General features: G+C 38.1%; 4 protein-coding genes across 4 annotated transcripts; 2 read left to right on the top strand and 2 right to left on the bottom strand.

Moving 5' to 3' along the window:
- Window positions 1-2,437, top strand: LOC126593099 (uncharacterized). The gene is made up of 2 exons (XM_050258986.1): window positions 1-1,049; window positions 1,594-2,437. The coding sequence occupies exons 1-2, from the start codon at window positions 453-455 to the stop codon at window positions 1,954-1,956; spliced, it is 960 nt and encodes a 319-aa protein (XP_050114943.1). The 5' UTR covers window positions 1-452; the 3' UTR covers window positions 1,957-2,437.
- Window positions 2,418-9,144, bottom strand: LOC126593092 (pleiotropic drug resistance protein 1-like). Its single transcript, XM_050258973.1, has 21 exons — window positions 8,503-9,144; window positions 8,119-8,239; window positions 7,865-7,953; window positions 7,687-7,774; window positions 7,449-7,608; window positions 7,274-7,350; window positions 7,140-7,193; window positions 6,958-7,048; window positions 6,570-6,871; window positions 6,186-6,467; window positions 5,788-6,104; window positions 5,528-5,688; window positions 5,319-5,422; window positions 5,077-5,233; window positions 4,196-4,998; window positions 4,016-4,099; window positions 3,787-3,920; window positions 3,474-3,701; window positions 3,202-3,373; window positions 2,817-3,071; window positions 2,418-2,733 (listed from the first exon to the last, which is right to left on the bottom strand). Exons 1-21 carry the CDS (start codon window positions 8,781-8,783, stop codon window positions 2,476-2,478), a joined length of 4,218 nt encoding a protein of 1,405 aa, XP_050114930.1. The 5' UTR covers window positions 8,784-9,144; the 3' UTR covers window positions 2,418-2,475.
- Window positions 9,145-15,877: 6,733 nt separating this feature from the next.
- LOC126593032 (sphinganine C4-monooxygenase 1-like) lies at window positions 15,878-16,930 on the top strand. Its single transcript, XM_050258887.1, has one exon. It carries the CDS (start codon window positions 15,982-15,984, stop codon window positions 16,729-16,731), a length of 750 nt encoding a protein of 249 aa, XP_050114844.1. The 5' UTR covers window positions 15,878-15,981; the 3' UTR covers window positions 16,732-16,930.
- Window positions 16,931-18,143: 1,213 nt separating this feature from the next.
- On the bottom strand, window positions 18,144-19,920 carry LOC126593046 (uncharacterized). Its single transcript, XM_050258911.1, has 8 exons — window positions 19,778-19,920; window positions 19,509-19,624; window positions 19,354-19,426; window positions 19,071-19,153; window positions 18,906-18,944; window positions 18,743-18,813; window positions 18,554-18,668; window positions 18,144-18,378 (listed from the first exon to the last, which is right to left on the bottom strand). The coding sequence occupies exons 1-8, from the start codon at window positions 19,821-19,823 to the stop codon at window positions 18,304-18,306; spliced, it is 618 nt and encodes a 205-aa protein (XP_050114868.1). The 5' UTR covers window positions 19,824-19,920; the 3' UTR covers window positions 18,144-18,303.

Raw genomic sequence — 19,920 nt, 5'->3', positions numbered from 1 at the left:
GAACATTTTGGTTCTGTTTCCAAAAACTGTTTTCAAGAACAGTTATCAAAAAAAGTAATACAAAAAGTGATTGGTTTCCTCTCCCTTCACTTCCATCCAGATCTGGGTTCTCACTCATTCATCCCAAATCAGCCAAAATTCAACATTTTCCTGAGAAAATCCCAGAAAGTTTGCCACTTTACTAAGAAAATCCCAGAAAGATTCAATCTTAGCCACCCATCTGATCCAACGGTCCAAAATCAGAACCGATAAGAGAAAAGTCAATGAACCTTCACTCTGTCTACTGTTGAGAGTTGAAGTTCGAACACTCTTTCCCCAGAAAACCTTCTACAACAGCAAAGCCACTGCAAACAGATCCAAATCCGAAAACATTCCCGGAAAATACCCATTTCCGGAGAAAGTCACACATTTTCTCGGGAAATTAAAGACCCACTTTTTCCCACCAATTTCCAATGGCTAATGCTTGGAAAAGAGACAAATCCATGAGACCCCTTGTGTTCCTCTTCTCTGCAACTATCGTCCTCATCTTCATGTTCTTCTTTTTCGCCACCCGCCCTTCCGCCACCCCCGCCGCCAACGACCCCACCATCCGAACCAATCTTCCAATCTACCGAATCCCGCCGTTCAATTGCGAGGAGTGCCCGCAGGCGTACCCCGTCATCGCCAACGTCGTTGAAGGCCTCCGCTATCCCTTCATCTACTCGCTCGCCGATTTGGGCAGCTTGCCGGAGAAGCCCCACAAGAACATCGTCCGATTCCTCAAGGGGAAGCCGTTTCGGAGGCCCGATATCTCGGCCACGATTCAGGGCGTTCTCGAGAAATTCAAAGGGGAAGGGAGGGACAACGGGCTGGTGGTGGACGTCGGTGCCAATGTCGGCATGGCCAGCTTCGCGGCCGCCGTCATGGGTTTTCAGGTGCTTGCTTTTGAGCCGGTTTTCGAGAATTTGCAGAGGATTTGTGATGGGATTTACTTGAATCGTGTGGGGGATTTGGTGACGGTGTTCGAGGCCGCGGCCTCCGACCGCCCTGGCAATATTACCTTCCACAAGGTACCCCTTTTTGCAATTTTGATTTAAAGTTTCGTGCTTTTGTTAGCTATATATTGTTTTTGTATGCGAAATGAATTTCAAATGATTGAAGATGAGTAAATATGAAAATTTTCCATTTGAGGGAATACATAGGACGGCATTTCGGGTACAGAAATTCTCTGTGCACGACGTTTGTTTCATAATCGGACTAATTAGATTACGAAAATATAATAACGTGCTATATTACATGATGGGTTGAATTGGTGGTGCTAATGAATCCACGGAACCTCAGATGTGCTTTTGAGTGAATTGTGATCGCGTATTGCCTTCAATTGAATATGTGGAGTGATTTGTGATCGCGTATTTGCCTTTAGTTGAATATGTGATGGGATGAATCGAGAGGCTGCAGAACGGTATTCAATTAACACAACAAAAATCCTATTTACGGCATTGTTGTTTGGTTTGTATTATAGATAATATGCTTTCCAAAATAATGTAGATTTGTGATGCTGTGATAATCTTCAGTCTGTTGCGTTTCTTATGTGAACCCTGCTTTTGTTACCAGTTGGTTGGTCGGATGGACAACAGTGCTATTTCAGCGACTGGCGCAAGGTTGGCTTTCAAGAATAACGAAGAAGTGGCAGTTCAAGTAAGAACCATCCCTCTCGATGATGTGATCCCGGAAACAGAGCCTGTTCTCCTGCTCAAAATTGATGTGCAAGGTTGGGAATATCATGTGCTGAAAGGAGCTTCCAAGTTACTGTCAAGAAAGGCAGGAGAAGCACCCTATGTCATCTATGAGGAAGATGAGCGGCTGCTGCGAGCCAGCAATAGCAGTGCAGGAGAGATTCGAAATTTCCTGAAGGGTGTGGGTTACAATCACTGCACGCTGCATGGTACAGATGCACACTGCACCAAATTGGGTTAACATGTTCTTCATACCTTAGGCTTTGCCGCGAGAAACAGAACCAAACTACCATATCGTGGTTGGTTTGCATATAATTTTCTGAAGACGGACTAGTCATACATGATAGTACTGTCAGATAAATTCGACAATGGTCTAACAGATATCAATGTAACACAGTGGGCGCCTGCAGTCTGTAACGTGCGTTGGCCATGATGGTTGAGGGCAAGCTATTTCGGGAAACATTCCGTGAATACATTGAAAGGAGATCGGTTCAGAAGAAGCTGCTCGTTGAGCTCAACCGGATTTATCTACATGCGTTGGTCGGCACGTTGCAGTGCGCCCTTGAAAGCTTTTAATTGTAAAATGGTTTTTCGTTAACTGATCTTTACTGATGGATTGATACATTAAAACTTCTATTCGATTCGTTGAGGATGTCGATTTCAATGTTTGTTAGGAGATTTTTCTCTTGTAATAAGAAAAAGTAGAAATATTCGGATTTTCATATCGTATATCGAAAAAAATACATGTACGAAGATCGTTTCATCTCTTTTGGTAGTTCAATTTCTTGATTCCCAAGGCAAAGACGAAAACAAATAGCACTGAAAACCCGACTAACACAGTTGCAACAATGCCTACAAAGTCGTTCCTATACCCAAAATAAGACCTCATAAATTCGTCCACAGTTTCACCGGGATCAAGTCTGTCCGTGATGCCTCCAAATTGCGAAGAAAACAAGCCGTACAGGCTCCACGATGTCGGGCTTATCCAGTAGAACCATCTCCACCATATTGGAATTCTCTGTCACAATCAAAACAGAGAGTAAGTACACTCAGAATATTGGCACTAAAAGATTTAGTGATCGTAGACATGCGAGAGCTTACTGTTTTGGGAATGAGATATCCGGAAATAACGTTCCATAGCGGATAGAAGGCGGAAGAAACAACGATAGAGATGGTGTTATTGGGAGTGATGGCCACTGCCATCATGCCATGGAAGGTGAAGTACAAGAAGGTGAAGCACATGAAGAAGAGATACAAAAAGAATTTGCTGACCGTCCACTCAAATCCGACCATTGTGTACACTATAACTCCGTAGATGATAGTTTGGATCAACGTGTATGGAATCTCAATGACGGCCTGCAATACACCGATGGAATTTGGTCATGAGATGCCGCAGAATTAAGTTAAAGGTTCCGGCCACAAATGATATACAAGGTGAAGCACACGGGCGGTCTCACCATACATATAACTTAGTAAACATATATACCTGTCCGAAGGCAAATGGAAACGCTGAGTACATCCCGGCAGCCCTTTCTCTGTAGGATACCATCCTCTCGATGCCTACGACTGGCTGCACTGCTAAGGAGTTTTGTATCCCAATGAAGAGAACAGCAGCATACATTGAACCGATTGCATTCAAAAGATCTCTTTCCCTTTTCCTGTATTCCATGAGAAAATTTAATCAGCCAAATTAAGGACAAGGAGATTACACACAACGTTTAGGCCACGCTAACGTCTGACATTACTTTACATTATTACCTTTTGGTGCCAAGATCCCAGAAAATTGTTCCAAAGAGTAAAGCCATCATAGCTGTGTAAAACAGCTTCATTGCACTATATTGCGGGTTTCGCCAATATGATATGTGTTGCTTCCATAAGCAAGCTCGACATTGCGTAAAGAACGATTGAGAATATTGTGACGGGAAGTACAAGTCTTTCGAATTTGGTGCAGGGGTGCTTAGCTCCTTGATCAAGGCCTTGTTTATCCTAATGAAACATTAACATATATAGTATTAGTAGCTGAAACAGATGTGAAGAAATATTATTATCTGAGCTTTTATCGATCTCTTACTCGTATATTTCAGAGTTCTTGTATATTTCAGCGAAATTAACCCCGAGTGCTGCTTCTTGTGCTGCAGAAGTAACCTCCAACATCCATGTTGCCGGATTGTAACCATCCGTTATTTTCGGAACTCCATTGATCCCCTAATTGGTTAAATAATATACCATCTATGTTAGTAGCAGCAGTTGAGCAGAAAATATGGCATGTACAGTGTGTTTGATTTATGTATAATCCTTACCTCAAAGTATTCGATCAACTTGGAAGAATGGTGGCCTAAAGGGCCAACGTATATTTCTTCGCCTCCCTCTTTCAAGAGCAGCATCTGCAACGGAAAATTGAGTATATTCAAGTTCTTGTAACATTGAACAGCATAATATCCATGTAACTCTAAAGCATAAAAGGGGATTGTGATCATCACCTCATCGAAAGCATCGAATATATCAATGCTTGGCTGGTGGATGGTGCAGACTACGGTCCTCCCAGTGTCCACTGTATTTCTCACCGTTCTCATTACAATTGCTGCTGCCCTGGCATCAAGGCCAGAGGTCGGCTCATCCATAAATATGATGGATGGGTTGGCAACAAGCTCTACCGCAATTGTTAGCCTTTTGCGCTGCTCCGTTGAGAGACCATTCACACCAGGCAATCCAACAAGTGCGTTGCGTATCGGAGTCAATTCCACAAGCTCCATTACTTCCTCGATGAACATCCTTCTGCTGCGGGAATCAACCTCAGGGGGGAACCGGAGCCATGCAGAGTAAACCAAAGACTCGTACACTGCAACATGAGGAGAGTGGATATCTGTTTGCTCGCAGTATCCTGTTACGCGAGCAAATGTGTCTTGGTTTTTTGGATATCCGGATATTGTGATGCTACCCTCGATATGTCCACTCGTTTTCCTTCCGGCCAAAACATCCAGTAGAGTGGTTTTACCCGCGCCACTAACACCCATTAGGGCTGTTAAGACTCCTGGCCTAAAAGTTCCACTCACACCCTTGAGAATTTCTTTCCGGAAGCCTTCATCACTTATGCCTTGAACTTTCTTTTCATGAGGCATGTCAATCGCATATCGTATTTCATTAAAAGTAACCGAAAGAGGTTGAAAAGGCAGAACCATTCCGCGCTGCCTCTTTGTACTATTTGCTTCCATGTCACTTCCCTCTGATACCGCAGTCAAAGCTTCATCGGACACTTCTGATGCTGCATGGGGCTCTTCAAATGCTGTACATGTAGCAAAATTTCAGTACATAAACATTTAAGAAGACAGAACGAAAAATGTCTAGGTTAGTTGGTTCTTACGATCAAGATACTCAAGTGCAAACGTGAAAAGGAAGTTGAATAGAAGAGTAAATCCGATCAAAGCTGCCACTCCAATCCAATACCAACGTGCTTCCGGAGATATTCCTTGAGACTTCAAGACTATAACTCCTAACGCTTCTGCTGAGTTTGCAGGAACCTACAATACACATTTACACACATTAATTTTCCAATTAACATTTTTCTTAACAATACGTTGGCCCAATCATAGAGTCATTACTTACATGTCTCCAACATTTTCCCAGAAATTCATTTACAGCCATCGCATTCAGTCCGTATGTGAATGGTGAGAGATAATATCCCCACAACGTCCACTTGTTCATATCGTCTGCCATAGAAAGCTAAATCAGTCCATCCACCAGAACATAAAGATATAAACTAGCACCGTATTAACTTTGTTATAATACATGAGACTAAAGTATCAAAGATCAACCTCGTGGTAAAACAAAGCCGCTCAGACCAAGAATGACGAGGAAAGCAACAAACCCGAAAGTATTTGCAGCAGTTATGTTCCTTCCTACTACCCCTATCAATCGAAAAAGTCCATTTGCCATCTGGCTAATACACGCTAGCACAAGGAACTGCTTGAAGAACCTATTACAGCAAGTTAGCAAAATTTCACAATTAGATTTCATATATAAACCAATGCATAAAAGTCTTATTGGAATATGTTTCTGTTTTTCAATCGATCACCTTGCAAGGCTTGGATCATAACCGATGGGATAGTAAGTGATGAGCATCCAAATGGAAACTTCCACAAATGTCATAGGGATCCGTATCATCCATTGAGGTAGAGTATACACCCAAGCTGGATAGAACAGATCGTCCCTTTGCTTGTAAAAGGCCGGAAGTCTCTCAACAGTCATGTGCAGCTCCGCAAACCCATTGAACATGATTGATAGCAGTGTAAAGAACATAGCTCCCATATAAATTCCACCATCTGCTACTGTATTCCGGTGCATCTCAGTGCGTAGGAATAACGTCGTTGTTACAAAAGCAGCTACAATAAGCTGAAATACAGGCATTTAATGAATTTCAATGGGGTGGGGGTGGAGGACTTAGGGAGGGTTATATACTGCAGACTTATGTACCTGCACCAATTTGAAAATGTAGACGAATTTATTGCGCTTCATAAGAATAATTTGTCTGTCCATACAAGCTTTTAACAGTTCCTTGTTGCTAGCACCATACTTCTTAGTTGTTAAATCCAAAGGGTGGCCTTCAGACTTGTTAAATGGAATAGCTAGCTCATCGCCGAGTTTTTGACCAATGTGAAACGAATTCATTGCTTCAGAAAAGTCTTTGGGAGTTACAAAGCCATAAGGCTTATCTCTATAGATCCAGTATTGCTCTTGGTCTTTCCTTGATGTCACCTATCATCGAAGAGGAAAACAAAAATAATAGTTGGATTAGTCGGAGGAGATATATATATATATGCATGTCAATCGTTATAAGAGTGAGTTATGTTAACTTACTTCTTGTAAGAAATCGGCGACTCCTTTCCTCTGGGGACATTTGAATCCCATGTGCTCAAAGAACTCGAGCACATTCTCGCAGGGACCTTGATACACAATGTGTCCATCCGAGAGGAGAATTATGTCATCGAAAAGATCATACGTCTCCGGTGCTGGCTGCAGGAGAGAGATTAATGCAGTTCCATTGAGGATGTAGACACAATGACGCAGCGAATTCACTATTTGAAATGTTGTAGAACTGTCCAGGCCAGTCGATATCTCATCCATAAAAAGTACTCCTTCTGGTCCGACTAGCATCTCCCCTGTAAGTAATGGTTGGCCAGAATTTAAATAACAATTTTTTTACTTGAATCAACCTAATTCACTACATTTTCTACGCTAGCTCTACCTGTCGTGACTCGCTTTTTTTGTCCACCGGATATGCCTCTGGTCATTTCGTCCCCTACAACGGTGTCAGCACAAGCTTCCAGTCTCAGAACCTGAAAAGTTGTATTAGCAAAAACAGTTATTTAACAAGATAGTATCCTTATTTATGTAAGGCATTAACGTGGACGAATGGAAGGGACGTACCTTGAGTATTAAGTCTGTAACTATATTGGCTTCCCGTCCTTCTAGTACCGCTGCCTGCGAAAAAAGAAGCTTAATCAAGAAGTTCTGGAAATCGGAATGCTACTTCAAGGAACAAATGCAAACTATGTTCATACCTTCATGATTAGATCAAGATCAAGATCCGGCATGACATTTGCAGCCTTCTCTCTTCTCAATAATTCTACCAACAATTCTGAATTGTTTACCAAATGCAAATAATTAATAACTTATTCAAGATTTATTTAAAACTAAATCAGTTGAGGGTACTTTAAGCTAGAGAGAGTAGCGTACCATAGCGCGGCCCAACACCATGACATCTCGCTGAAAAAGCCAGTGTTTCTCTCACTGTCAATTCCGGTAAGTGGAGATCGTGTTGGCTAACATAAGCTGCCGCCCTCTGCGGCACAAACTCCTCCATCCCATGTCCGTTGTATGTAACTCTCCCCGAAAGCTAATAGTTAAGTCACCAGTTACGTTACATCAAATCAAATGGTGAAAAGTGAAATAAGCATGATGTATGTATGCTTACTTTTAGATGGTGTTTGCTAAGTTTTCCAGCCAATGCCAACAGTAATGTGGTCTTTCCAGAGCCCGGGGGGCCTAAAAGAAGTGTCATTCTGCAGCAATCAGACCATAACACGATTAATATGCACGAAAAACGCAATGCAGACGCAGTTTGAAGATTTTGATCGTGTCTAATTAATCACCTTCTTGGCTTGATAATCCCACTTGCATCGTGGAGGATCGACACTGGCTTCTTCTTACTTGTAAGAATGTGAAAGCATTTCAGGAACCCCTTCAAATTCAGAGAGAGAAAAAGGGTTAGTTTCATTACACACACATGCATACATACAACTAAAACAAAGCTTTATCCAACTAAGTGAGGTATACTCGGTTTTGTGTCAAGTTTTCTGTTAGCTCCAAATAATCCTCGTCTTTTCTTAGTGATTAATTATATTACCTCTAAGATATTAAGGGAGAAGTTGAGGATTGAAGGCGATGCCCTGCTTCCTACGTGAGCTTCTGCTTCAACGTTCAAATGCTCGAACCGCACCTCAGTTGTTGGAAATTCAAGTCCAACTCTGCATAATTTATTTACAAACGCGCAGAAAAAAAATTCAAAACCCGCCAAAACCAAACCACATGCGAACAAGTGAAAATAATATTTTTCGAGTGCCAAGAACAACTCTTCTAAGTTATATCGGTATATATTATATTTTATTCTAAATACTAAACCGTAAACCGAAAAGTACGTATTATAAATTTAAAACCTTATCGAAATGCTGATATGTCGTCGATATGTCGTGGAATTTCTTCTTCAAATGCATAAGAATATTGAGATTACCTGTTCATGCGGTCCTTGAGCTTGAGCAAGAACGTGGGATTATTACCAGTTTCATCTTGGTTTGGATTATTAATCTGGATTAGCCTCTCCAAAACGTTTTTTCTTTCTACTAATCCAAGTTCCTTCACCTCAATCTCTCTGTTGTGTTCTTGATCTTCCGCGAGTAGAATACCTCTCCTTGCTCTCGAGCGCGTGGGCAGTCGCTCTAAAGCAGCCCATGACGTCATTTTCCGATACGACTCGGAGGAGGAGTTTGGCTGCTCTTCTCGGCTGAGCTTCATGGCTGTTCTTTCTCTTTTTTGTATTCGGAGGAGGAGGAGTTGGCTGCTTTTTACTGCGAGCAAAAGACAAAGAGCAAAAGCCTGACGGAAGCCATGTTAATGGATTTTCGAACACAGGTCAAGAATATTGCGATTTGCGGGGATTAAAATACGGAATTAAATCCTAATTAGGAGAACACAAATACTGGAGAATTATAAAGTTGGTGGGATTCATGCCACTTTGGATTCCAACTCCAAAATATGGACGAATCGAACATTAATGTCTCGTTTATCCATTTATAATTAAAGTGGGAGAATTTGAATTGATAAAGAGTTGGAACGAAGAAGAGTTAGAATTTGATTTCTAATGAAGTTGCTTATAAAAAAATTGTATAATTAGAGTAGAATTGATATAGCTTCTATATAAATTGTTTGCTAATTCATTTGAATTGGAATAGAAATTATTATAATTACTAAAATACCTTAAGTTATTTATTTATTTATTTTTAATAAACGACTTTATCAAAAGAAAGTGAGTGAGGTGAGTTTAACCTTACAATGGGTTAACAATAATGTAAATCAAACCCGCATTAGAATTTGAAATAAATTATTTTATATCCTATTTTACCTAAGCCCTAAACCGAAATATACATATTATATAAAAATTTAAAACCCTATTGATATGCTAAGAAGACGGTGATATTATTTTGACGAGAAAATTATAACAATGGTCTCTCAAATTTTAATAGAATTAGAGCAATGGTCCCTCAATTAAAAATTCATGACTATTGGTCCCTTAACTCATCAAAACGTGCATCTATGATCTTTTTCGTCAACTTCATTATAATTTCTGTCAAAATGACCCACGTGCTACACACATGAGGTTGATTCAAGGGAACAATATGGAAACAAAATGAGAAAATTAGAAAAATGATTCATTAAAACTTTAACTCAATTGGAAAAATGGTCCCTCTATTGTAACCCAATTGTAGCAATAGTCCTTCCACCATTAGTCATTTTGATAGAAGTTTTGACAGAGTTGACGAAATGACTATAACTGCACGTTTTGATGAGTTAAGAGATCATTGGTCATGAATTTTTAATTAAAAACTAACGCTCCAATTGAATAGTTGAGAAACCATTGTTACAATTTTCTTTTATTATTACTGTTGCTCTAATTTCTTCTTCAAATGCATAAGAATATTGAGATTACCTGTTCATGTGGTCCCTGAGCTTGAGCAAGAGCGTGGGATTATTCATATTTCATCTTGGTTTGGATTATTAGTCTCGATTAGCCTCTCCAAAACGTTTTTCCTTTCTACTAATCCATGTTTTTTCAAATCACTCTCTGTTGTGTTCTTGATCTTCCGCGAGTAGAATACATCTCCTTGCTCTCGAGCGCGTAGACAGTCGCTCCATAGCAGCCCATGACGTCATTTTCCTTTCTTGCCTGAGCTCCATGGCTGGGCGAATTCCCCTGTTCCCTTCCATTTCACGTTTCTTTTCACAGTTCTTTTCTAACTAGCCCTTATGCACGCGAGTTTCCTTTCACAGTTTTTTTCTAATTAGTCTTCATGCACTCGCGTTTCATTTCACCTTTTTTTTCTAACTAGCCTTCATACACGCGTGTGAGCGCGTGCATAAGACATTTTTTGAATCACGGCATGTTACACGTGATTTACACATTTTAAATATATTTTTATGCGTGAATTGACAAAAGGAAAGTCAAAATTTGAAGTAAATGAATAATCTTAGATCATACTAGAAAAAACCTCTCATAAACCAATCAAAGCAACTGAATTCGCATAATAAAATCGGTCTTTCAATTTCCATCTACATTTTATTGAATTTACATTAAGAATAGAGAAAATAATATTTAATAAACAACTGATTGAATCATATTATTGCTTACCCATTATGAGATTAAGCCCATCCCCTCCCCCTTAGTGTAGATAATATATATTTTGTTTAAAACAAAAAAACACAATTATTTGACAACTAATTTAATCATATTATTATGCTCATGCAAAAAATCATTTTTATAACCTGCATTACACGCCTCTTAAGATATTTTGAACGTGTTTAAAAATAAAGAAAATAATATTTAATGAACAACTAATTGAATTACATTATTGCTAACCTATTGTGAGGTACTAATTAAAAAAAATTGTACAAAAAGAATTAATTATTAAAAACACTGTTAAAAGATTAAAATACCCCTGCATTATTTAGTGTATTATTTTGGGTTGCTTTTCAAAATTTTTGTTTTGGGGGCATTTTTGTCCAAATTTTTTTGGTGAAGCCTGTGACCCCAAAAATGGTTGTTGGCTTTATATATAAAGATTAATATAGACTTATTTTTAGCTATGCGTTCTTGATCTTCATTTTGATCTCACTTGCTCATGTAATTCAAAAGTCAATACTTTACTTCCTAAAACTTAAAATTTGTTCCACTTTAACTTGTGGACTCCCTCTTCTACATGAAAATTATAGGTCGCCCTCCTAAAATATATGTCGGACCCAACACCCAACAAGACTATGTCATATGTGCAATAAATTTGATTATAAAGCTCTATTATACGTTAACATTTAACAATTAGAGAATATTAAGTTAAAAGAAGTTAAAGAGATGAAAAAAAAATAGAAATTGATTAGCTTGGCAATCCAAATCAAACACTCATAAGAAATTAACATATCTAAGGCAATGTGGAGCGAATTTTAAGTTTTATAGAGACGACTTTCAAGTTTCAGGGGCAAAATGAGATCAAAATCAAGTCTCATAGGGCAAATTGAAGCTAACGTTGAGTTTTAAGGAGTAAAGTGACTATTTTTAAGCTACAAGAGCAAAGTAAGACTGAAATCGAGTTCTAACGTGGTGTAGCTAAAAATAATATATTAATATTTGAGATTGTCTGGGAAGTCTTTGAATTTTATTACGGTTTGTGTTGAAGTCTATCCCAAACAAAAAGTGGTTCACGCATTCAACCTCACGTTTCTTTCCCGATTTACTGCACATTCAGCTTCACTTTGAATGTTGTTACTGTTTTTGTTCTTTGTGAGAAGACTTTAAATTTTCTTACACTTTTATGGTCTTGAAGTCTTTGTCTCTTATCTTTAAAATAGGGTAAAATAAAAAAAATTACCTCAATTATTTGTGTTACGACATTTTCATACCTCATCTTTTAAAATTGATAATGTCATACCTCATCTTACGAATTGTACCAATGTTATACCTTCCGTTAACTTGGCGTAAATTTATCAATTAAATGCTAACGTGTCTTGATCCGGAACCTATTTTTTATTAAAAATTAATAAAAAATTCTTCAAAACTAAAAAAAATCATTTAATAATTTTTAAATATTAAAAAAGTTATAAATAAAAAATAAAAAAATAAAAAACCTCACTTCGTCCCTTCCCCAACTCTCTCTCTCTTCTCCCCAACTTCATCTTCCTGCTTAATCTTCAACCAAAAAAAAAATTAAAAAAGAAACCCATCAACGCCCCCCCCCCCCAAGTCCCTTCCCCCCCCCTATTTCCTCCCCCATCTTCATCTTCCTGCTTAATCTTAAAAAAATTAAAAAAGAAACCCATCAACGCCCCCCCCCCCCAAGTCCCTTCCCCCCCCCCCTATTTCCTCCCCCATCTTCATCTTCCTGCTTAATCTTCAACAAAAAAATATATATATATCCCCCCCCCCCCTCTTTCCTCCCCCATCTTCATCTTCATGCTTAATCTTCAACAAAAAAATATATATATATATTTGAAAACCCGTCAACCCCCCCCCCCACCCGAAGTCCCTTCCCCCCTCTCTCTCTCTTCTCCCCCATCTTCATCTTCCTGCATAATCTTCAACCAAAAACAAAAAAAACAAAAAAGTGGTTCACGCATTCAACTTCACGTTTCTTTCCCGATTGACTGCACATTCAGCTTCACTTTGAATGTTGTTACAGTTTTTGTTCTTTGTGAGAAGACTTTGAATTTTCTTACACCTTTATGGTCTTGAAGTCTTTGTCTCTTATCTTTAAAATAGGCTAAAATACAAAAAAACAACCTTAACTATTGATGTCACGACACTTTCATACTCAATCTTTTAAAATTGACAATGTCATATCTCATCTTAGGAATTTGTGCCAATGTTATACATTCCGTTAACTTGGCGTGAATTTCTCAGTTAAATGCTGACGTGGCTTGATCCGAGAACCATTTTCTATTAAAAAATTAATAAAATATTATTAAAAACTAAAAAAAATCATTTAATAATTTTTAAATATTAAAAACAATTATAAATAAATAAAAAATAAAAAAACCTCACTTCGTCCCTTCCCCAACTCTCTCTCTCTTCTCCCCATTTTCATCTTCCTGCTTAATCTTCAACCAAAAAAAAAAAAAACCCATCAACCCCCCCCCCCTCTCTCTCTCTCCTCCCCCGTCCTCATCTTCCTGCTTAATCTTCAACCAAAAATAAAAAATAAAAAAATAATTTGCAAACCCATCAACCCCCCCCCCACCCATCCGAAGTCCCTTCCCCCTCCCCTCTCTCTCTTCTCCCACATCTTCATCTACCTGCTTAATCTTCAACAAAAAAAATATATATATATATATATATATTTGAAAACCCATCAACCCCCCCCTCTCTCTCTTCTCCCCCATCTTCATCTTCCTGCTTAATCTTCAACAAAAAAAAAAATATATATATATATATATATATATTTGAAAACCCATCAACCCCCCCTCTCTCTCTTCTCCCCCATCTTCATCTTCCTGCTTAATCTTCAACCAAAAAAAAAAAAAAAAAAAAAAAGTGGTTCACGCATTCAACTTCACGTTTCTTTCCCGATTGACTGCACATTCAGCTTCACTTTGAATGTTGTTACAACTTTTGTTCTTTGTGAGAAGACTTTGAATTTTCTTACACTTTTATGGGCTTGAAGTCTTTGTCTCTTATCTTTAAAATAGAAGTTGGAAAGTTTGTAGTGTGATCACGTTACACAAGATACAATGATTGCCTTTAATTATGATGGAGGCAGATTGTCTGCCCCTTCCTTTCTCTTACTTTTTCCATCTTTTACGGTCACAAATAGGAGGGAATGAGAATGATATAGAAAAAAAAGGGCAGACAATCTACCTCCAATTATGATAGTAACACTTAAAATCCTAAGACTTAAGCAAATCATGATTGAGTCGGCTTCTCTTAAAGACTCACTTAATTTCTATACCAAAGGGCTCGCATGAAGCTATGTTAATAGATTAAATTAATTCAATAAAATTATTTTTGTACCGTCGAGGTTTTTCTAAAAAAAAATTTAAATTGACACATTGACTAATTAATGAGATGAGACCTTTTAGATAGATTTAGAAGTGATCATTTGAAAAAGTACTTGTGTTTTTTCTCGAAGAGTAATAGTTGCATCTCTTCATATTAAAAATGCAAAGATCATAAATATAGAATCACAATCCATCAATACCATTATATATTTAAATCAAAAAAAATATTTTATTTTGAATGGATTTTTCAGAACACACGTCAAGAATATTGCGATTTGTGGGGACTAATGAAAGAAGAACATAAGAGTCAACGAGTCTCTTAACGTGTATCATTTTAGTCAAATTAAAACAAGTCTTTGTCGAACCAAATTTATTGGCCACTTGGACTACAACTTGATGATGCCATTCTTCTAGAAATGGAATAGTATTAGAGTGGGACATTATATTCGCCTCACATCACATCTCCACCGTATTGAGAATGACTTACCGGGATCGAAAATGTCAAAGTGACAGTTCAAAACCAACTATATAATATTATGTGAGAACTTTAAAAATACGACATTGTGTTATTGATGCAAAATTACGGAATGACGTCCAACATGTACATACACCGTGGCATATACATATATTATAGTTTGCCTTTTTAGCCAATTAGTCACCAATTTATTATTAATCACGCCTTAGAAAATTCCATATCGTAACAACAATAATTCAAGATTGTAATGGGTATAGAACATCAACTTCATCATTTCATCACAACATGAATCACGGATATTATTCTTCTTACGTTTTCTTTTAGTGGAATTTCGTCTTATATGGTTCTACCGTACATGGTGGTGAAGAAAGAGTGGTATAATTACCATTAATTCTGTTATGTATATGGTTATTTGAGTATAGCTTAGTTGGGCATCAATTATAGGTTCAAATATGTACTTACTTTGTGTGAAATATCTCTGTGTCGTCTATCATTGATTGACGCGTGTTAAGTTTAAGAATAAAAGAGTTAAAGAGAGTTAAGTTTATGGATAACAGAGTTAAAGAGAGAGAAATTTATGAAAACATGTCAATCAATGATAGAGGTCACACACAAAATGGGTGTAGAAAATTTCGTTTCTCGACTAAGTATATAAAGGATACAACTTAATTACAAGACAGGATATTTCTCTTAGGAAAGTATTACAAGAAGGAATTCACTCTTGGGAAACAAGAGAGGGTATGTCTTCACGGGTTTGAGAGGGTGTACAAGGGGTGCATATGTATCATTTTGATAAGGTCGGGTTTGATGTTGACTCTTGAGTGGTTTACTTGTATGGGTGTATATTGTCTGATTAGAATTATAATGAAGGTGGTAATTAACACTCTTCATGAACGTATATATGATTTTGTCGAACCACGTAAATTATCAGTGTGTTCTCTTGTTGACTATACTAATCATTTTCATCTCGGAATTTTATTTTTTCCACTAGATTTATTTTCCACAAATCCATCAAGTTTCAAGCCATTGTTAATGATGAAGTGGGAGAGTTAAGATTCTCAACGTGCTTACTAGGTTCTAATAGGGGGAGGAGAAGAAAAAGAAACCATCTAAAAGATTATGGGAGGCACTTTCGGTGGGAGACCAAAAGAAACTTCATTTCGAATAAAGTTGTGTTAGAGGCTATGAGGAATTTCATACTGTTTGTGGCCACAATCAAACAAACTCATTAGCTCAGTGTATCGAATCCGAGACCTCTCACATTTTGGATGAGACAGGGACCACATGATAGCTTTGGAAACCATTTGTAGTCTAAACCCTCACTAGGTATAAATATAGACCCTCAGTTCGAAGAAATGATTATCTCACATTTTTATTTATGCGTACTTATCTTCTTAATTCTTATCATAGTTTCGAACACTCTTCTTCTCTTTAATAATAATAAAATAAAATAAAAAGCTTTTTTATTTCATTTTCCAAATGTCATTTGAAGTTTCAGATGAGTTATTGGCGATATTTGTCCCAATACTCGTATACTGGATTTACGCTGGAGTTCTTCATTTCATGGAATTCAGATTTCCGAAATTCAAAATCCCAGCAGTGAAAGAGTCGCAAGACAAAAACCTCGTCTCCCAACCAACTGTGATCGTCGGCGTTTTGCTCCAGCAGTTTGGGCAGGCTACGATAGCGGGGCTGATGTTCTGGTTGACAGGCCAGACCACTCAAGGCCATGCAGCTGCAACCCTCATGATGCTGTTACGCGCAGGGGTCCAATTTTTCTTTGCGATGCTTGTCTTGGACACGTGGCAGTACTTCATGCATCGATGCATGCACGAAAACAAGGTGCTTTACAAGTACATACACTCCCGCCACCATAGGCTGGTGGCACCGTATGCATATGGAGCACTGTACAACCACCCCATAGAGGGGCTGATAGTGGACACCATGAGTGGTGCCGTCAGCTTTTTGGCGTCCGGCATGTCTCCGAGGATGTCAATCTTTTTCTTCTCGTTGGCCACCGTCAAGGCAGTGGACGACCACTGTGGAATGTGGATTCCGTGGCATCCTTTCCACTTGGTGTTCAGAAACAACAGCCACTACCACACCATCCACCATTCCCTGCACGGGACCAAACACAACTACTCCCAGCCATTCTTCGTGTTCTGGGATAGGATATTTGGCACCTACTACGTGCCGCGTGGTGATGAGGAGGAGGAGAAGAACATATAAGTATTATCATGTTATTTAATTATATATGTTTTAAATAAATTATGTTAAAATCTATAGTTATTTCGACCCTCACAAAGCGGGGAGCTTTATTGACTTAGAGTCGTTTTTTAAAATTTGTAATTAATTATAAGACTTGTCAATAATACTTTTGTATCTTACAACAGAAGAAACAGAGGCAACATGCATCAATCTTTTCGCATGCCTATGCATATTAAAAGAGGACAAAGATATTAACCAAAACCAAAATTTAAATGGAGCCTCTTATGTGTAGTTTATTTGTCTGTGGCGGAAATGGTTGAATGTTGGCTAGGTGCTGCATCTCTCTTATTTGATATCTGTTTTTATTAGGTTGTGACACAACGGAAGTTATAGGATAAAATGGATCACAAACGGTTATTGTTGAATAAATTTCTGGAATGAATTGAGAAAAGTTCTCAAAATTTGACTAATAATATGATAAGATTACCAACCTAAGGCAAGATGACCTTTTTATAATGTAATTTAATTCTTGGAGCAGTAGGAATCCAAATACGAAAGGAATTAAACAAATAACAAAATATAAAAAGATCTTACAATATGAAAACCCCGAATTAAACACATTAAACAACATAGTTCACTCAAATTACGACTATGCTTGTTGCAAACAAGAAGTTTTTTAAATCTCGTCGTTTTACTCGAATACATATATTAAGGGTCCAAAATTGACACGCCACACGAAAATGACATTAATCCAAACAGCATGGAAAGTCTTAAACATTCACTTTCGGAAATGACAGCATCAAATAATCTTTTAACTTGTGGATATATTATCAATACTCCAATCACTTTTCTTCATAAATGACGCTTTCTTCTTTTAACTTTCCCGCATCTAACATAACACTAATTCCGTCATCCGTAGAGTTGCTATGGGAATGAACGGTGAGTAACGATACTTGAAAATTTTGATGTGTGTGGTTGTCAATCAAATCTGTTTTGAGCAACGATGCTTGAAAATTTGTTTCTCATGTAACATTTCTCCCATGTAGGCAACACTTGGCCAACGGTCTGAACTCCCTTACAGATCGAGATTGGTTTTTTGCTCCGGTAGCAAGGAGCGGGTTCGTGCACTGATTAAGGCCGCTGTGGTGTGTTAGAGATTCATTTTGGTCGTGTACTTTGTGTTTGTTGGTGACAGGGAATTCCAATATGGTGGAGATGGTTCTACTGGATCAGCCCGACCTCGTGGAGCTTGTACGGCTTGGCTTCTTCATGGTTTGGGGGAATTATGGACAAACTTGATTCCGGTGAAACAGTGGATAAATTTATGAGGTTCTTAATTCGGGTACCAAAAGGACTTCCTAGGTATGGTTGCAACTGTCCTTGTTGGGCTTCCAGTGCTATTTGTTTTCGTCTTTGCCTTATGAATCAAAATCTTGAACGACGAAAAGAGATGAAACTAACATCATACATGTGTATTTTTATCGATATGATACGAAAATTCCAATTTTCTACTTTCGTACCTCAGAACAGAAATATATTTACTATCTGCAGATAGCACAATTCAGTATTTGTAACCACAATATGCTCCTGCCTTCAAGAATCTTTCGGTCCACTAGTTTGGGAAGGGCCGGCTCTCTCCAACATGACATCGTAAAGTTGCTTCCCATTCTGCTCGATCGCCACATGACAGCAGATATCAAATAATTGTTGTATTCTCCGATCTGTGCATGTGTGTGCTTGTGTTTGTGTGTGCTGCATTGTGTTCTCGACTAAACCTTCATCGGTTTCTAGAAAGAATTGAACTCCACAAAGAGATACAAGCTTTGATTTTTCGGACACTTACAAATATCACCGGAAAGAAGTGCACTTGTCCTTCAGGCTTTGTTTGCTTCTCTTTAAAGTACACCAGAATAGGGAAATTTGGCCACCAGAGCTCCCAGTTCACGAACGATGAGTACCTACGACCATTCAATAAATAAGTGAACTGTTTTACAATGAAATCCAACGCTCACTGATTCATGTAGCTACTTACTTCCAACGATTTTTTCCGCCCACAAAGACATTTTCACCTGAACTCTCAAGCTCTTCTCCTACTTTTACTTCCTAAATACACAAATTTCAGAGACAACACATTACATGAAGCCTACAAACCGAGTAAACAAACCACTCTTCGTAAGAATGTTGAGTAAACAAACCAGAGCCTCATCGTCAAAAACAAATCTAACTCTTGTAGTCTGCAAGAAGAACACAAAAAGAAAAAGGTTCAAGCTACTTCTTCGAATTTATATAGTACACGAGAATATAATGTCTACTAATTTCTGGTATCGAGCTTGTACTGCATTAGTTTCAAGTATCCTTACCTGAAACAATAACAGTAATCCAAGGAGACCGACGGGCGCAGCTGGTAGGAGATTATTCGTGTAAGCTAACCCACCAGATAGACCTGTTTCAATCAACATTTTTTGACATCATATACACAATGTTTCTACTTCTATCAAATAAATGCAAACGTTTTCAAATAGTCACGGTAACAAAAGAACGAAAATAAAAAACTAAAAACACAATGGTTATTAAACGACCCTTAAAAAATGACCCAAAGTTGCTCAAACTTGAAATAATGCTGCTAAAAACTTGAGCATATACCTAGTAGAACAATCGGAATTCGATAATCCGGCTCCGGAATCACAGTCTGTCTGCTCTTCACCTTCCTTTCAAACTGTCAAATATGCAAAATCTAATTCAGGCAACAACAATTGAGGTTAATGGAATAATTAGTAACAAGGGGTTAAGTAATTAACCACTGAGGCAACAAGAAGGGAGCCACCACTAGTTTTTGTGATTAATCTTTGATTAAACTTGAGTTTGTCATAATTTGGGCTCCTGAAGCTCCTCACAAATCCACCCACTTCTCTATCTGTTCAATATATGCAATCTCTCACTTGTCAAATTAATATAGACAGTTATATTTTTGCCATTTAAATTAGCATGCATAAACTGGACCGAATCGAACCGTGCTCACTCCTAGAAAACAATACTGGAATAAAGAAATTTAAGGAAGCAAACTTACTATGCAGAGGCAGGAAGGTGGGAGCTGACAAGAGAGTGCTGCCCATTTTTTTTTTTTTTTTTTTGCAGTTTGATATTTTTGTTTTCTGTCCAGAAACAGTTGCTGCTAACCTGAGGAAATGTTTGGAGCTGGAGCCTCTGTCT

The sequence above is a fragment of the Malus sylvestris genome, chromosome 2, assembly GCF_916048215.2.
Source record: "Malus sylvestris chromosome 2, drMalSylv7.2, whole genome shotgun sequence".
In the NCBI taxonomy this organism is placed as follows: Eukaryota; Viridiplantae; Streptophyta; class Magnoliopsida; order Rosales; family Rosaceae; genus Malus; species Malus sylvestris.
This window is presented reverse-complemented; position numbering and strand designations above follow the sequence as displayed.